Source organism: Nycticebus coucang, chromosome 9, assembly GCF_027406575.1.
Source record: "Nycticebus coucang isolate mNycCou1 chromosome 9, mNycCou1.pri, whole genome shotgun sequence".
Taxonomy (NCBI): Eukaryota; Metazoa; Chordata; class Mammalia; order Primates; family Lorisidae; genus Nycticebus; species Nycticebus coucang.
The window spans coordinates 128,645,767-128,660,459 of NC_069788.1; the positions used below are offsets into that span (position 1 = coordinate 128,645,767).

General features: G+C 42.8%; 1 protein-coding gene across 5 annotated transcripts in view; it reads left to right on the forward strand.

The window, feature by feature from the left end:
• The window catches only part of DAAM1 (dishevelled associated activator of morphogenesis 1), a 193,465-nt gene that overhangs the window by 45,106 nt on the left and 133,666 nt on the right, over nt 1–14,693 (forward strand). Inside the window, exon 1 of one of the 5 annotated variants that reach the window (XM_053601643.1) lies at nt 7,207–7,242. The exons of 3 other annotated variants lie outside the window; for them this stretch is intronic. In XM_053601643.1, the coding sequence (XP_053457618.1) occupies nt 7,222–7,242 (21 nt within the window). In that variant the 5' untranslated portion in view covers nt 7,207–7,221. Of the gene's footprint in view, nt 1–7,206; nt 7,243–14,693 lie in introns of those variants that run through there. One more of the 5 variants, XM_053601644.1, reaches the window with a different exon arrangement.

Here is a 14,693-nt window from a genome sequence, read left to right on the forward strand (position 1 = left end):
CTGCTCACCAGGATCCCCCGAGGTTGGCCTCTCCCTTCCATCTGCACAATCATCATCTGTTTCAAACATGATTTGAATGATGTTTCTTCCATCGGTGTCTTTCAGGGAAGAAGCCTGAGGTTGCTCTTCGATAGGGCGGGCTGGCAGGCAGGCAGGCAAGGCAGAATATTGGGAAAACAAAGGCATGAATTTGAATTTAAATCCCAGCTCTGCTGCTCAAGAGTGAGTAACCCTGGGCAGGTCACTTCCGATGACTGTGAAGTAGAAATAAAAACAGTATCTGATCGCCTGTGCCTCTGTCTGCTCTGTCTTTTTCACCGTGAGAAAATAAAGTGAAACAGTATAGGCAGCCTCTAGGTTACAAAAAGATAGATTCTGTAGATTTGTTCTTAATGGAATTTATATGTAAGTTGGAGCAGGTACATTTACCTATTACCCGTAATAGCCCCCGTTTGTAAATGTGAGCCATACATCAATGGGATGTTTGTAACTCGGGAACTTACTGTTTACACAAAAGTACCAAGAAACTCATAAACTACCTTGTTATCAATATGGTTATGAAATAGGATGATGCCCTGTGGTTTTAACACTTACACATTTTTAGTGGTTATGTAAAATAAGAAATCCAACCTATTTGGCTATTACCCAAACAGGGGCCCCAAGTTCCACCGATCACCCTCAAATACGACTGCAAACAAAAGATTATAATGCTTAGTTGGGCCGTTCTCTACTGTCGTGTTCGTCCTTTTCTGGATGGGAGAAGATGGAGGGGCAGCTGACAAAGTTTACGTCCAGAGGAGAACGCTGAGTTTCTTCTCCGCACCCTCACTCTGTCCCTTCTTTCTCCCCCACCCCGGGCCTGATTCCTTTTCTTGTGTCACTTCCTTTTGTAGTTTCCATGGAGGGATTTTCAGATTCTTGACACTTTCTTACGTTTTGTCATGCCGTGTCCTTGTTACAGTCCTTCTCTTGTCACACAGCCTCTCTCCCCCAAACTCTGCTGGTGAGGACGGAGTGTGAGATGAAGGGCTGAAATCTCAGACTGTGACCGTCTTTGAGAATGCTGGGGTGGGGCAAGAGGGAGGTGAGGTTATATCTAGAAGCTCTCTGCTCAGCAACACTGATGACTTACATTCTGGTAACTTCTTCTGTTCTTTTCAGGACTGTACATAACCAAAGCTTGTGTTACTTCCAAGCTTCAAGGGATAAGCCCCCAACAGGCTTATTTAAGATTCCTAGAAAATCAACCTGGCAAAATTTGTTTCTAAAATGGGAACCTTTTAGAAAAGAGGTCTTGGCTCAGCGCCTGTGGCTTAAACAGCTAAGGCGCCAGCCACATGCACCTGAGCTGGCGAGTTCGAATCCAGCCCAGGCCCAGCCCAACCCGCCAAACAACAATGATGGCTGCAACCAAAAAATAGCCAGGCGTTGTGGTGTGCACCTGTAGTCCCAGCTACTTGGGAGGTGGAGGCAGGAGAATCACTTGAGCCCAGGAGTTGGAGGTTGCTATGAGCTGTGATGCCACGGCACTCTACCCAGGGCGACAGCTTGAGGCTCTGTCTCAAAAAAGAAAAAAAAAGAAAAGAAAAGAAGTCATACATTACTACTTAAATCCATTTGTGAACAACAAAAAACCCTTTAGAGCAGTGTTTTTCAACCTTTTTTTATCTCACCGCACGGCACACTTGAATTTATAAACTTCCATAGCCTATTCAAATTATGTTGATTAAAAAAAGAGTAAAACAAAAAGAATATGCTTACTGTGCCTTGACATCTTTTGAAAATAATTTAATTCATGATCTTTAAATATTTTTGAGGCACACCCAAGATCCTCTCACACCTGTTAGAAATCACTGCTTTAGAGCCTTCTCTAAAACGTGACATTTGTGTTTGGATTTTTTGCTTATTAGGCTAACTACTAAGAGCACAGTGGCTAGAAACGTGTGAGGGGTAGATCAGGCTAGGGAAGGAGACAGGATCAGACAGGCAGCGTTTCAACCCTTGCTGACCTCTCCCACATCCATAAACTGTGTTATTACTTCATCTCTTCGGCTCTTTTTCTCATTGTAAAACTGATACCCTCTTCCTAGTGTGACCATAAAAATTAGCTGAGATGATGTATGTTGAACGTTCCACATGTTCTCAGACCTTTGGGAGACATTTGGCATTCAGTAAATGTTATTCTCATTTCACGTCGTCAAGTGGAGCATGCGTAGGAGTTCTTCACCTCTTTATAGGACAGAAATTCCAGTTAAATTGGCCTAAAGGAAAAGACATAAGGCTTGTTGCAATGGGAAGTTCAAGGAAGAGTTGACCCAAGTCTCAGCTCCATCTAGAAGTGCAATGATGTCACTAACCTCTTCTTACCTCCCCGTCTCTCTGCCCCATCTCTCAGCTCTGCTTTTATCCACACTGACCTTGTCTTGGGATAGTTTCTAATACATGGTGGGAAAGGCAGCCATTGTAAATTTCCAGTGTATGTGGTTCTATTTCCAGTGTATGTCATGGTTCCAGGAAAAAGATAGCCACCTTCTCATCCACATAAAGACCTCTGGTCTTCTTGGAGTGTGCGCCGTCCACATCCCTCTGTGCAGGGGATGGAATGATTTGATTGATGAGCCAGTGCCTGTGCCCTCCTCTGGGTGGAGAGGAAGGGCACCTGGCTAACTGGCCCTCTAGAATCACACAGCAAAGGAGATGGAGCAGTTCCCTTAAGCATATCAGTCATCTCAAGCAGGCTTGTGTGGACGCTCCATAAAATTATGTGGTCTTCCAGAGGACTGTGAACTTGGAAGGGTCTGTGGCAGCAGGTGGTACATCATCCCCAGGCTCCCCTTGAGCTGAGCAGTTCAGCTTCTCCTCACTGGCCAGATCAGTGTTAATTTTTGCAGTGACATTGTGACAATACTAGAAGTGATTACAAATATTAATACCTTTTTTTTTTTTTAAACTACTCAACCCTCTTTGATAACCCTAAAAGGTGTTTGTGACTGGTGCTGTAAGCCTGCTCATTTCATAGTGGGAAAAATTAAGGCATAGAGAAGAAATAAGACCTCAGCTGGGAATAGGTAAAAGTTGGACAGATACAGGTCAGAGCCCCAGCCACTGGTCTTATTTCACAAACACGGATACAAAGCCAAAGATGCAACCTATGTCACGGTTATCACTCGGGGCTGTTTAACATTAATAGATAGTGCAGTTTAGCAAAGAGGGTGTTTAATTTTAGAGCACCTACACAGTGCCTGATGCGTAAGGTGACAAATAAATAGGAGACATGTTCGTTAAAGCTAGTGATCAGAGGTCCGAAAGACAGATGCAGCTTGCTCTGAGATTTTACTGTGTGTGTGTGTGTGTATATGCATATGGGCTCCAAGGACTCGTTAAGTGCTTTTGGGTTGTGTATTACTTTAAGCTAGAGATTCTTCTGTGGAGGCCCCTGGTGTTCCTCACGGGGTCTGAGAACTTATACTTTTCTAGAGTTAGTGTTATACAACATATTCTCTTCAATAAAATTATTAGGGGATTTTTATTTTATAAAATTCTGCAAAATCCGGGCGGCGCCTGTGGCTCAGTCGGTAAGGCGCCGGCCCCATATACCGAGGGTGGCGGGTTCGAACCCGGACCCGGCCAAACTGCAACCAAAAAATAGCCAGGCATTGTGGCGGGCGCCTGTAGTCCCAGCTACTCGGGAGGCTGAGGCAAGAGAATCGCGTAAGCCCAGGAGTTGGAGGTTGCTGTGAGCTGTGTGAGGCCATGGCACTCTACCAAGGGCCGTAAAGTGAGACTCTGTCTCTACAAAAAAAAAAAAAAAAATTCTGCAAAATCTGACTGGCCCTCTGCAAAATGTTGGGGAAAACTTTGGAAAAGATCCTTTCACAATTATTTCTGGAACATCAGCCGTGTGGTTCAGGCATTTACTATTTCTTCCAATGGACCTCTTTCTTGAATGAAGTTTAGCAAAAAGGGAAACACTGGTTTTTGAGACTTGGCTAAAATTATCTGTGTTCTTTAAGGTTTGAACCTTAATTTTGTGGGAGCATTTGTGTTTGTAGCTGGTAGTTTACCCGCTGTGGTGCAAGCTAAGTATAAACAAAGGGCAGAAGACCCCAGCTGGCTGTGTAATTCTTTCTCCCGTATGAGGAGCCTCTGCTGGGTGCTGCCACTTTTCTTCTCAATTACATCACTGTAGGTAAGAGCAAATGCTGTTTCATCGGAGCCAATTGAAGCACTGGAGCCAGAAGGAAAAGCTTCCCTGTTTTCTCTAAGTATGTTATTTAGTTTCTCAAAGACCCAAATGATGGTTTGCCCAGCAATGAGTAACATGAACCAGGTGACCGCAGTCTTCCTTTTTAGGGATAAATCAGGTAGCCTTGGTTCTCCACTTGGCAGTGATGTGCAGACTTTTAAACCAGTCCTAGGTCTAGAGCTTATTATTATTATTATTATTATTTTTTTGGCCGGGACTGTGTTTGAACCCACCACCTCCAGCATATGGGACCGGCGCCCTACTCCTTAAGCCATAGGCGCCACCCTATTATTATTATTATTTTTTTTTTGTAGAGACAGAGTCTCACTTTATGGCCCTCAGTAGAGTGCCGTGGCCTCACACAGCTCACAACAACCTCCAACTCCTGGGATTAAGTGATTCTCTTGCCTCAGCCTCCCGAGCAGCTGGGACTACAGGCGCCTGCCACAACGCCCAGCTATTTTTTGGTTGCAGTTTGGCTGGGGCCGGGTTTGAACCCGCAACCCTCGGTATATGGGACCGGCGCCTCACCGACTGAGCCACAGGTGCCGCCCATGAGATTTTTTTTTTTTTTTCTTTTTTGTAGTTTTTGGCCGGGGCTAGGTTTGAACCCGCCACCTCCAGCATATGGGACAGGCGCCCTACTCCTTGAGCCACAGGCGCCACCCTAGAGCTTATTTATTCTGGTTTCGTTAAGTCACAAATTGTCTTTTTTTTCCCTTCCTCAAAATTATTTGTTCCCTATCCCTGGGGTTGATGCTGTTCCCTTTCCCGGGGGTTGATGCTGTCAGAATTCAATTGCTCTAATAAAGGTAGGAATAGTTTCCCTCTAAGGTGGATTCTCCTTCATGTTATCAGATGTTAGAATTGAAAGGGGCCTTGAAGGCTCCCATCCTGCCTCTTGAAGGGTACACTGAGGCTCGGACAGGCTGTGACATCTAGCCAACGTCACGGAGCTACTTAAAGGGACTGAGCTGGGACTGGGGTCTGCTCCCCCTTCCGATTAGGATGTCTCTTCTCAGCTGTCGCACATTTTCTCAGGCAAAATTTTAACAAATTCTTCCAGAAGCTTTGTTTTCCTTATCCCTCATCTCAAATGTACACTCTCTGAGGCCAAGAACGGACGGCATTTTCATCATCGTCTGCTTGCTAGTAGTTCTGGTATCAGGAGGAGGAATGTTAGTAATGAGAATAATAATCCATACTATGTAAGAGCTCACTATGTCCAGACACTATTAATTGTACTTTACATGTATTTATGGTTTAATTTGAATAACAGCTGTATGGGCCCAGTACTATTATTATTTTCATTTTATAGGTAAGAAAACTGAGGTACAGAAATAAAAGGCCTAGAAATATACATAGAAAGTACTCAGTAAATGTGATGAATTAATGCATGAGTCCTTGATGTTTCCAAAGCACTTTCATATTCATTGATTCATTGCTGACAATTCAAGGGGCGGCATTACTTTCAGAATACTGACTGAGCTTAGGGCAGTTAGCTGTGAGAGCTGGGAGCTGTGTCATCAGTGGATTTCAGTAGGAGCACATTCTGAGTGTCAGTGGCTGTGAAGACCAAGGCAGCATCTGGCTTTGTTTTCACTCGCAGACTGGCCACCCCGGGGTTCTCTGCTGTTCTTTGCGGGTCCACATTTCTGTCTGGTATCAGATTTGTTCTGCCTGAAGAGCTTTCTCTAAAGCAGAGGTTCTCAACCTGTGGGTTGCTCACGACCCCTTTGGAACAATGAAAATTCATTGCGGCTTTAGGAAGGTTGAGAACCGCTGCAAAGAGCCTTGGACTTTGTTCTGTCACACAGGTAAGTTACTTGGGATCAGTGAGATCCTTTTAAGCTTCTCCTGGAGCAGCTTGATTCTAGGACGCTTTTGAAGACTCCTCCCGAGTTTATGTAATTAGGAGGTCTTTCTGCCCGGGCTGGGGGGAATGCAGTGATTTCCAGCCCCATGCAAGGACCACATTTGAGTGGAAGAGAACTCTGCCTGGGATTTCAGGGCGGCCCTTTGCAGATCTCCAGAGCTTTCTCCTCTGCCACATGCCTATCATCCCTTAACTCATCAAGGCCCCGGGACAAGGTTTGGGTTTCCTCTCTGCACAGATGCCTGGACTGAGCGGGGCCAGTGGTGGGCTTGCCTCCCTGGACGCTTCCTGTCTCTGTTCTGCCCTGCCTTTGTGCAGTGACTGAAGACAGTTGTCTCATGTATTTTGTCTACTCTGCTACTGTTTGTATGGGGAGGGCAATTCCCGGAATAGTTAATCCTCCATGGATGGAAGTGGAAGTCGTGTCCTGTTTGAAGTTCCAAATGTCCATGTTAGGGGCACAGACATGGCCCTCGGTTTCTGTTCACATCTAGATTCAAGGAAACATGGATGTGGCTCACAGACTGCTGGATGGCTGTTTGGATCAAGAGGAGTATTTGTTCTTGCCTGTTAAGATGAAATGAAAAACTGAGCAGCACACACACCTGGTCACACAGCACCCGTCTTCCCACCCTAAGCGCGGCTACGAGGGCCAAAGGCCACGTCTGCGCTGCTCATCTGTGTATGTCAAGGCTGAAGGTACAAAGTGGGGGTGGCACCACTGGGCCCCCGAATGAATGAATGAATGAATAGAAATGTACAAATTAGCACACATAGACAGAACTGTGACTCAGAGATTTGTGTGGATGTGCGTGGGCAGGGGGTGATTCTTGACTGCCTGTGAATTGTGCCTTTGAGGAAAAACCGGTCCGACACCTTTGTGTGTGAGCGAGCCCGTATCTGTGAGCATCTCCATCCCAGTGGCTCTTTCCATGTGAGCAAGCGCAGCTGTGAGCCAACAGGACACACCTGACAAGGCGGGGCAGTGTTTACAAGGGGAGGGACCACGAAGGCTGCGGCCAGCTCAGCCCTGCTTGCTGGGGAGGAGCAGGAGGAGACCTAATGAAGCTAGGCTGTCTTGGTTGATCATTTTTACAAAATGGAACGTGGCACCTATGAGGTAACTGATTGTTTCGGGGGTGAGGGGCGACGGGGACATAAAGAGGTGGAGCCTGGGGGGAAAGGATGATAGGCATGTGGAAATCGTATCATGGATGCATTATGGCTGAGCATTTTTTTCTATCATGTCTTCAAGGAGATTGAGTGCTTCCTTGAAATTCAAGTCCTAATTTTCTTCACTTTGTCATTTAGAGTTCTCTTTTATATTATAGACACTTATTTTGGTGCTCATTTTCTTACCCTTCTATCTTTTTGAGATTAACTCTTATGTTTACGTTTGGTGCCCTTTTGTAATTTATATGTTACATTACTGCATATGTTTGCTTATTTAAGATTGGGTCAGAAGCCTTGAATGTAACAGGATACAGTGTGCTGCTATTTCAATAGATTTAGAATCAGGCTTTAGGAAGAAGGACTTTGAGATGACTAAGTGAATTCATTCCCATGGGGTCAGACGTTCTAATAAATATGTAACAAAAAAAATTCCTTAATTAGACACTTCTAATCTTTTACATAATGTTCCTGGGGCTGGCCCCTGGAAAGTAGATGTTCTAAGGATAGAGGTAGTAATATTTATTTCTGTAAAAAACACAGTGGATTTAAGAGAATTCTAAATTATAAAGTTTAGGCGAAGGTTAGCAGCTATGTATTCTGTCCCCATAGCAGGGTTTTTCAGCCTTATTTATTTATTTATTTATTTTTTTGTTGCTGGTTTGTTTTTGTTTTTTGTTTTTATTATTGTTAAATCATAGCTGTGTACATTAGTGCAATCAAGGGGTACAATGTGCTGGTTTCATATACAATCTGAAATATTCTCATCAAACTGTTCAACGTAGCCTTCATGGCATTTTCTTAGTTATTGTATGTAGACATTTGTATTCTGCCTTTAGTAAGTTTCGCCTGTACCCATTCTAAGATGCACCGTGGGTATGGCCCCACCCATTACCCTCCCTCCACCCTAACCTCCCCACTCCCTTCCCCTTCCTTGGCCCTTTCCTCATAGTCTTGTGCTATAGTTGGGTTATAGCCTTCATGTGAAAGCTATAATTTAGCTTCATAGTAGGGCTGAGTACATTGGATACTTTTTCTTCCATTCCTGAGATACTTTGCTAAGAAGAATATGTTCCAGCTCCATCCACGTAAGAATGAAAGAGGTAAAGTCTCCATCTTTCTTTAAGGCTGCATAATATTCCATGGTATACATGTACCACAATTTGCTAGTCCATTCGTGGGTCAATGGGCACTTGGGCTTCTTCTATGACTTAGCAATTATGAATTGGGCTGCAATAAACATTCTAGTGCAGATGTCTTTGTTATATTGTGATTTTTGGTCTTCTGGGTATAAACCTAGAAAAGGAATTATACGATTGAATGGCAGGTCTATTTTTAGGTCTCTAAGTATTCTGTAAACATCCTTACAGAAGGAATGTATTAGTGTGCATTCCCACCAGCAGTGTAGAAGTGTGCCCTTTTCTCCACATTCACGCCAAAATCTCTGGTTTTAGGATTTTGTTATGTGGGCTTCTCTTGCTGGGGTTAGGTGATATCTCAAAGTAGTTTTGATTTGCATTTCTCTGATGATTAAGGATGATAAGCTTTTTTTCATGTGTCTGTAGATCGTTTGTCTGTCTTCTTTAGAGAAGTTTCTCTTCAAGTCCCTTGCCCACCCTGAGATGGGATCACGTGTTTTTTTCTTGTTAATACGTTTGAGTTATCTGTGGATTCTGGTTATTAGACCTTTATTGGAGGTATAACCTGCAAATATTTTCTCCCATTCTGAGGGCTGTCTGCTTGCTTTACTTACTATGTTCTTGGCTGTGCACAAGCTTTTTAGTTTGATCAGGTCCCAGTAGTGTATTTTTGATACTGCTTCAATTGCCTGGGGAGTCCTCCTCATAAAATACTCACCCAGGCCAATTCCTTCAAGAGTTTTCCCTGCACTTTCTTCAAGTACTTTTATAGTTTCATGTCTTAAGTTTAAATCATTTATCCAGTGAGAGTCTATTTTAATTAATGGTGAAAGGTGTGCATCCAGTTTCAATCTTCTACAGGTTGCCAGCCAGTTCACCCAGCACCAATTTTAAATAGGGAATCTTTTCCCCACTGAATGTTTTTAATTGGCTTGTCAAAGATCAAATAACGGTAAGTAGCTAGATTCATCTCTTGGTTCTCTATTCTGTTCCAGACATCTACTTCTCTGTTTTTGTGCCAATACCATGCTGTTTTGATCACTATCGATTTATAGTACAGTCTCAGGTCTGGTAGTGTGATTCCTCCTGCTGTGTTTTTATTGCTGAGTAATATTTTGGCTATTCGAGGTTTTTCTGATTCCATATAAAATGAAGTATTATTTTTTTCAAGATCTTTAAAATATGACAATGGAGCTTCAATGGGAATTGCATTAAAATCATATATTGCTATGGATAGTATAGACATTTTAACAATGTTGATTCTTCCCAGCCATGAGCATGGTATGTTTTTCCATTTGTTAACATCTTCAGCTATTTCTTTTCTTAAAGTTTCATAGTTCTCTTTGTAGAGATCTTTCACGTCCTTTGTTAGGTATACTCCCAAATATTTCATCTTCTTTGGTCCTACTGTGAAAGGAATAGAGTCCTTGACTGTTTTTTCGGCTTGGTTATTGTTGGTATATATAAAGGCTACAGATTTATGGGTGTTGATTTTGTAGCCTGAGACATTGCTGTATTTCTTGATCACTTCTAAAAGTTTTGTAGTAGAATCCCTAGTGTTTTCCAGATATACGAACATGTCATCTGCGATGAGTGAAAGTTTGATCTCTTCTGACCCTATATGGATACCCTTGATCACCTTTTCTTCCCTAATTGCAATGGCTAAAACTTCCATTACAATGTTAAAGAGCAATGGAGACAATGGGCAACCTTGCCTGGTTCCTGATCTAAGGGGAAATGATTTCAATTTAACTCCATTCAATACGATATTGGCTGTGGATTTGCTGTAGATGGCCTCTATTAGTTTAAGAAATGTCCCTTCTATACCAATTTTCTTAAGTGTTCTGATCATGAAGTGATGCTGGATATTATCAAAAGCTTGTTCTGCATCAATTGAAAGAATCATATGGTCCTTATTTTTTAGTTTGTTTATGTTTTGAATTACATTTATAAATTTACATATATTGAACCAGCCTTGAGACCCTGGGATAAATCCCACTTGGTCGTGGTGTATAATTTTTTTGATGTGTTGTTGGATTCTGTTTGTTAGGTTCTTATTGAGTATTTTAGCATCAATATTCATTAGTGATATTGGTCTATAATTTTCTTTCCTTGTTGGGTCTTTCCCCTGGTTTGGCGATCAAGGTGATATTTGCTTCGTAGAATGTGTTGGGTAATATTCCTTCTTTTTCTGTATTTTGGAAGAGGTTTAGTAATATAGGTACTAGTTCTTCTTTAAAGGTTTGGTAGAATTCTGACGTAAAGCCATCTGGTCCTGGGCTTTTCTTTTTAGGGAGATTTTGTATAGTTGATGCTATTTCAGAAGTTGATATAGGCCTGTTCAACATTTCCACTTCATTCTGGCTAATTGTTGGTAGGTGGCGTACTTACAGGTATTGGTCGATTTGTTTCAGATTTTCATATTTCTGAGAGTAGAGTTTCTTGTAGTATTCATGAAGGATTTTTTGAATTTCTGAGGGGTCTGTTGTTATTTCATCATTACCATTTCTGATTGATGAAATTAGAGATTTTACTCTTTTTTTCCTGGTTAGGTTGGCCAAAGGTTTATCTATTTTATTGACCTTTTCAAAAAACCAACTTTTGGATTTATTGATCTGCTGTATAATTCTTTTGTTTTCAATTTCATTTAATTCTACTCTGATTTTGGTTATTTCTTTTCTTCTGCTGGGTTTGGGGTTGGAGTGTTCTTCCTTCTCCAGTTGCTTGAGATGTCCCATTAAGTTATTGACTTCCTCTCTTTCCATTTTCTTGAGGAAGGCTTGCAGTGCTATAAATTTCCCCCTTAGGACTGCCTTTGCAGTATCCCTGAGGTTCTGATAATTCGTGTCTTTATTGTTGTTTTGTTCCAAAAATTTGGTGATTTCCTTCTTAATCTTATCTGTAACCCATCTATCCTTCAGCATAAGGTTGTTTAGATTCCATGTTTTTGTGTGGGTATACAGGTTCCTGTTGTTATTGAGTTCAACTTTTATTCCATGATGGTCTGAGAAGATGCAAGGAATAATTTCTGTTTTTTTAAATTTGCTGAGGTTAGATTTGTGGCCGAGGATGTGGTTGATTTTGGAGTATGTTCCATGGGCTGATGAGAAGAATGTGTATTCAGTTTTGTTGGGATGAAATGTTCTGTAGATGTCTGTTAAGTCCAGGTGTTGAATGGTTAAGTTCAAATCTAAAATTTCTTTGTTTAGCTTCTTTTTGGAGGATCTATCCAGCACTGCTAAAGGGGCGTTAAAATCTCCAACTACTAAAGACCTGGAGGAAATCAGGTTGCTCATGTCTGTTAGAGTTTCTCTTATAAATTGAGGTGCATTCTGGTTGGGTGCATAAATATTAATAATTGAAATCTCATCATATTGAGTATTACCTTTAACAAATATGAAGTGTCCATCCTTATCCTTCCATATTTCCATTGGTTTAAAGCCTATTGCGTCTGCGAATAGGATTGCAATGCCTGCTTTTTTCTGCTTTCCTTTTGCCTGGAGTATATATGACCATCCCTTAGTTAAGACAAATATAGACCACGTTGAGTCTATATTTGTCTTTTAATGTAAGATGCAATTTTTGTATGCTGTAGATGTCTGGCTTGAGTTTTTGAATCCAGTCAGCCAACCTGTGCCTCTTTAGAGGACAATTTAAACCATTCACATTAATTGAGAGTATTGATAAGCCTTTCGAGAGTCCGGTGGACATTTTTAATCCTTTTGTGACTGTGGAAGTTGGAATTTAATCAAAATTTTCTGGGTGGGTTTATTTTTGTGGTGGAGGATTACGCTGGTCTTTATGGAGAATAGGTCTGAGAATATCCTGGAGAGCTGGTTTAGTTATGGCAAATTTCTTCAATATGTGAATGATGTTAAAGTATTTGATCTCTCCATCATAAATGAAACTCAGTTTAGCTGGGTACACGATCCTGGGTTGAAAGTTATTTTGTTTTAGGAGATTAAAAGTCAATGACCATCCTTTTCTAGCTTGAAAGTTTTCAGCAGAGAGAGTTGCAATTATTCTAATATTCTTCCCCATGTAGGTGATGGTTTTCTTTTGTCTAGCTGCTTTCAGAAATTTCTCCTTCATATTAACTTTAGTGAAATTGATTATGATGTGTCTGGGCGATGTCTAATTTGGTTTGAGTCATGCTGGAGTTCTGAAACTGTCTGCTATCCGAATTTCAGAATCTCTTGGCATGTCTGGAAAGTTCTCTCTCATAATCTCATGGAGAAGAGACTGTGCCTTGTGAAGGCACTTCATCGCTTTTGGGGATCCCTATAAGATGAATATTTGTTTTCTTCGAATTATCCCAGAGCTCTCTGAGAGAGTGATCTGTTTTTGCCCTGCATTTCTCTTCCTCTTTAGCAATTGGGAGTGTTCGAAAGCTTTGTCTTCAATGTCAGAAATCCTTTCTTCTGCTTCGTCCATTCTGTTACTTAGCGATTGTACTGTGTTTCTCAGATCTTTGAGGGCTGCAACTTCTTGTCTCAATGTGTCAAAATCTTTGGTCATTTGGTCTTTGAATTCGTTGAATTCTTGAGATATCTTTTGGGTTACTGTTTGGAATTCTAATTCGATCTTATTTGGTATCCAGATTATGAATTTGATTTCTGACATCTCAGCTATTTGTTTGTGCATGGGATCTTGTGCTGTGTCTGCCCCATTGATCCTTGGGGAAGTCAATCTGCTCTGATTATTCATATTGCCAGACCAGAATTTTTCTGTTGATTTCTCCTGATCATTGTTTTTCACTGTTGCCTCTGGCTGTCCTGAGAGTTGGGGAGGTGTCTCTCTAAGATTAGACCCCAGTGGGATCACTCTATTGTTGCTGGATCTTTGTAGGGAGTGACCCTGTGTAGTTCCTCTGGGGCTGCCCCAGCCAGCGAGTTCTGGTTGTGGAAGCAGCTCCAGAGTGTGACACATTCGGATCCAGCAACAGGGTGGGCGGTGGTGCACACGGTTCTGGGAGTGGCTGGCGCCCAGTGACTTTGGCACAGAGAGCCCAAGGCTCCAGCAGTCTCTGGCCTGGAGAAGGGCTCTGCACAGAGGCAGGGAGGGCTTTGGAGAGCACGTGGCTACCAGAGTCCCTGGCCAGATGAGCAGGCCGGTGTGGAGGCAGGGAGGGTACAGGAGGGGTGGACGCAGTGTAGCACGGCTCCCGTGGTTCCTGGTCAGGGCATGCAGAGGCCCGGCGGCCGGTGGTCACAGGTTGGCGGTCACGGCGCAGTGCTTATGGAGGTCCGGGTGGCGCCAAGCCCAAGAGTTTGAGGTTGCTATGAGCTGTGACGCCACAGCACTCTACCCAGGGCAATGGCCCAAGGCTCCAGTGTGCCAAAACTGGTCTCACTCTGCCCCTGAGGGTTAAGGCTGTAAGGCAGCTCAGTCCCTGCCTTTAGGCTGCTCAGTCACTAGGCTACTAGCTCCCGCCCCATCCTTGCTCTGTGATCCTGAGCACGGAGCTTGCCGGTGCAGTTCTCTCAGAATGGCTTCCTGCCGCTCACAGCCGAACACTATTAGCTCCGTCTGGTGCTCAGTCTGGGGCCCTCAACAATGCCCAAAGTTCTCTGCATTCCTGCTCAAGTTCTCTCTAAGGCAGTTCAACTGAGTGCCAAGGCAGAAAACACCGGAACAGTTTATAGGTAAGGCCTTTCCGGTTTGCAGTCTCACCGCTGCTTGTACTTTTGGCTGCTGGCGGGATTGGGTTGATTGAACACATGCAACCACTTACCAGTTTTCCACTGTTTTTGTCCTCCTCTTGGGGTCCAGAAGTCCCTTGCTGACTCTCTGTATCTTCAAAGGGATGATTATAGGTAAATCCCACCAACCAGAGATGCCTGGAGTTTTATCTCCCCAGACTCACCGTGCCCTGTTGCAGGGAAGCTGTTACTCAGCCGCCATCTTGGATTCCTATCTTTCAGCCTTTTTTTATCTTACAGCACACTTGAACCTATAGTTGAACTTCTGTGGCACACTTAAATTATGTTGATCAAAAAAATAGGAGCAAGGAAAAAAAAGAATAGACCTACTGTGTGTAGACCTTCTTTTGAAAATAGTTTAATTAATGATCTTTACCAATGTTTGCAGCACACCTCAGACCCTGTCTCGGCACACCTGTGGTGTGAGGGGGACTCTGACACACAGTCCTTAGCCAGTGGTTTGGTAGCTTCTCCTCTCTCCCCACTCCAAATCAATTACAAGTTTAAAGGAAGAAAGTCTTTGCTCATATTAGTGTTTCACAGCTGAACAGATTGTTTTC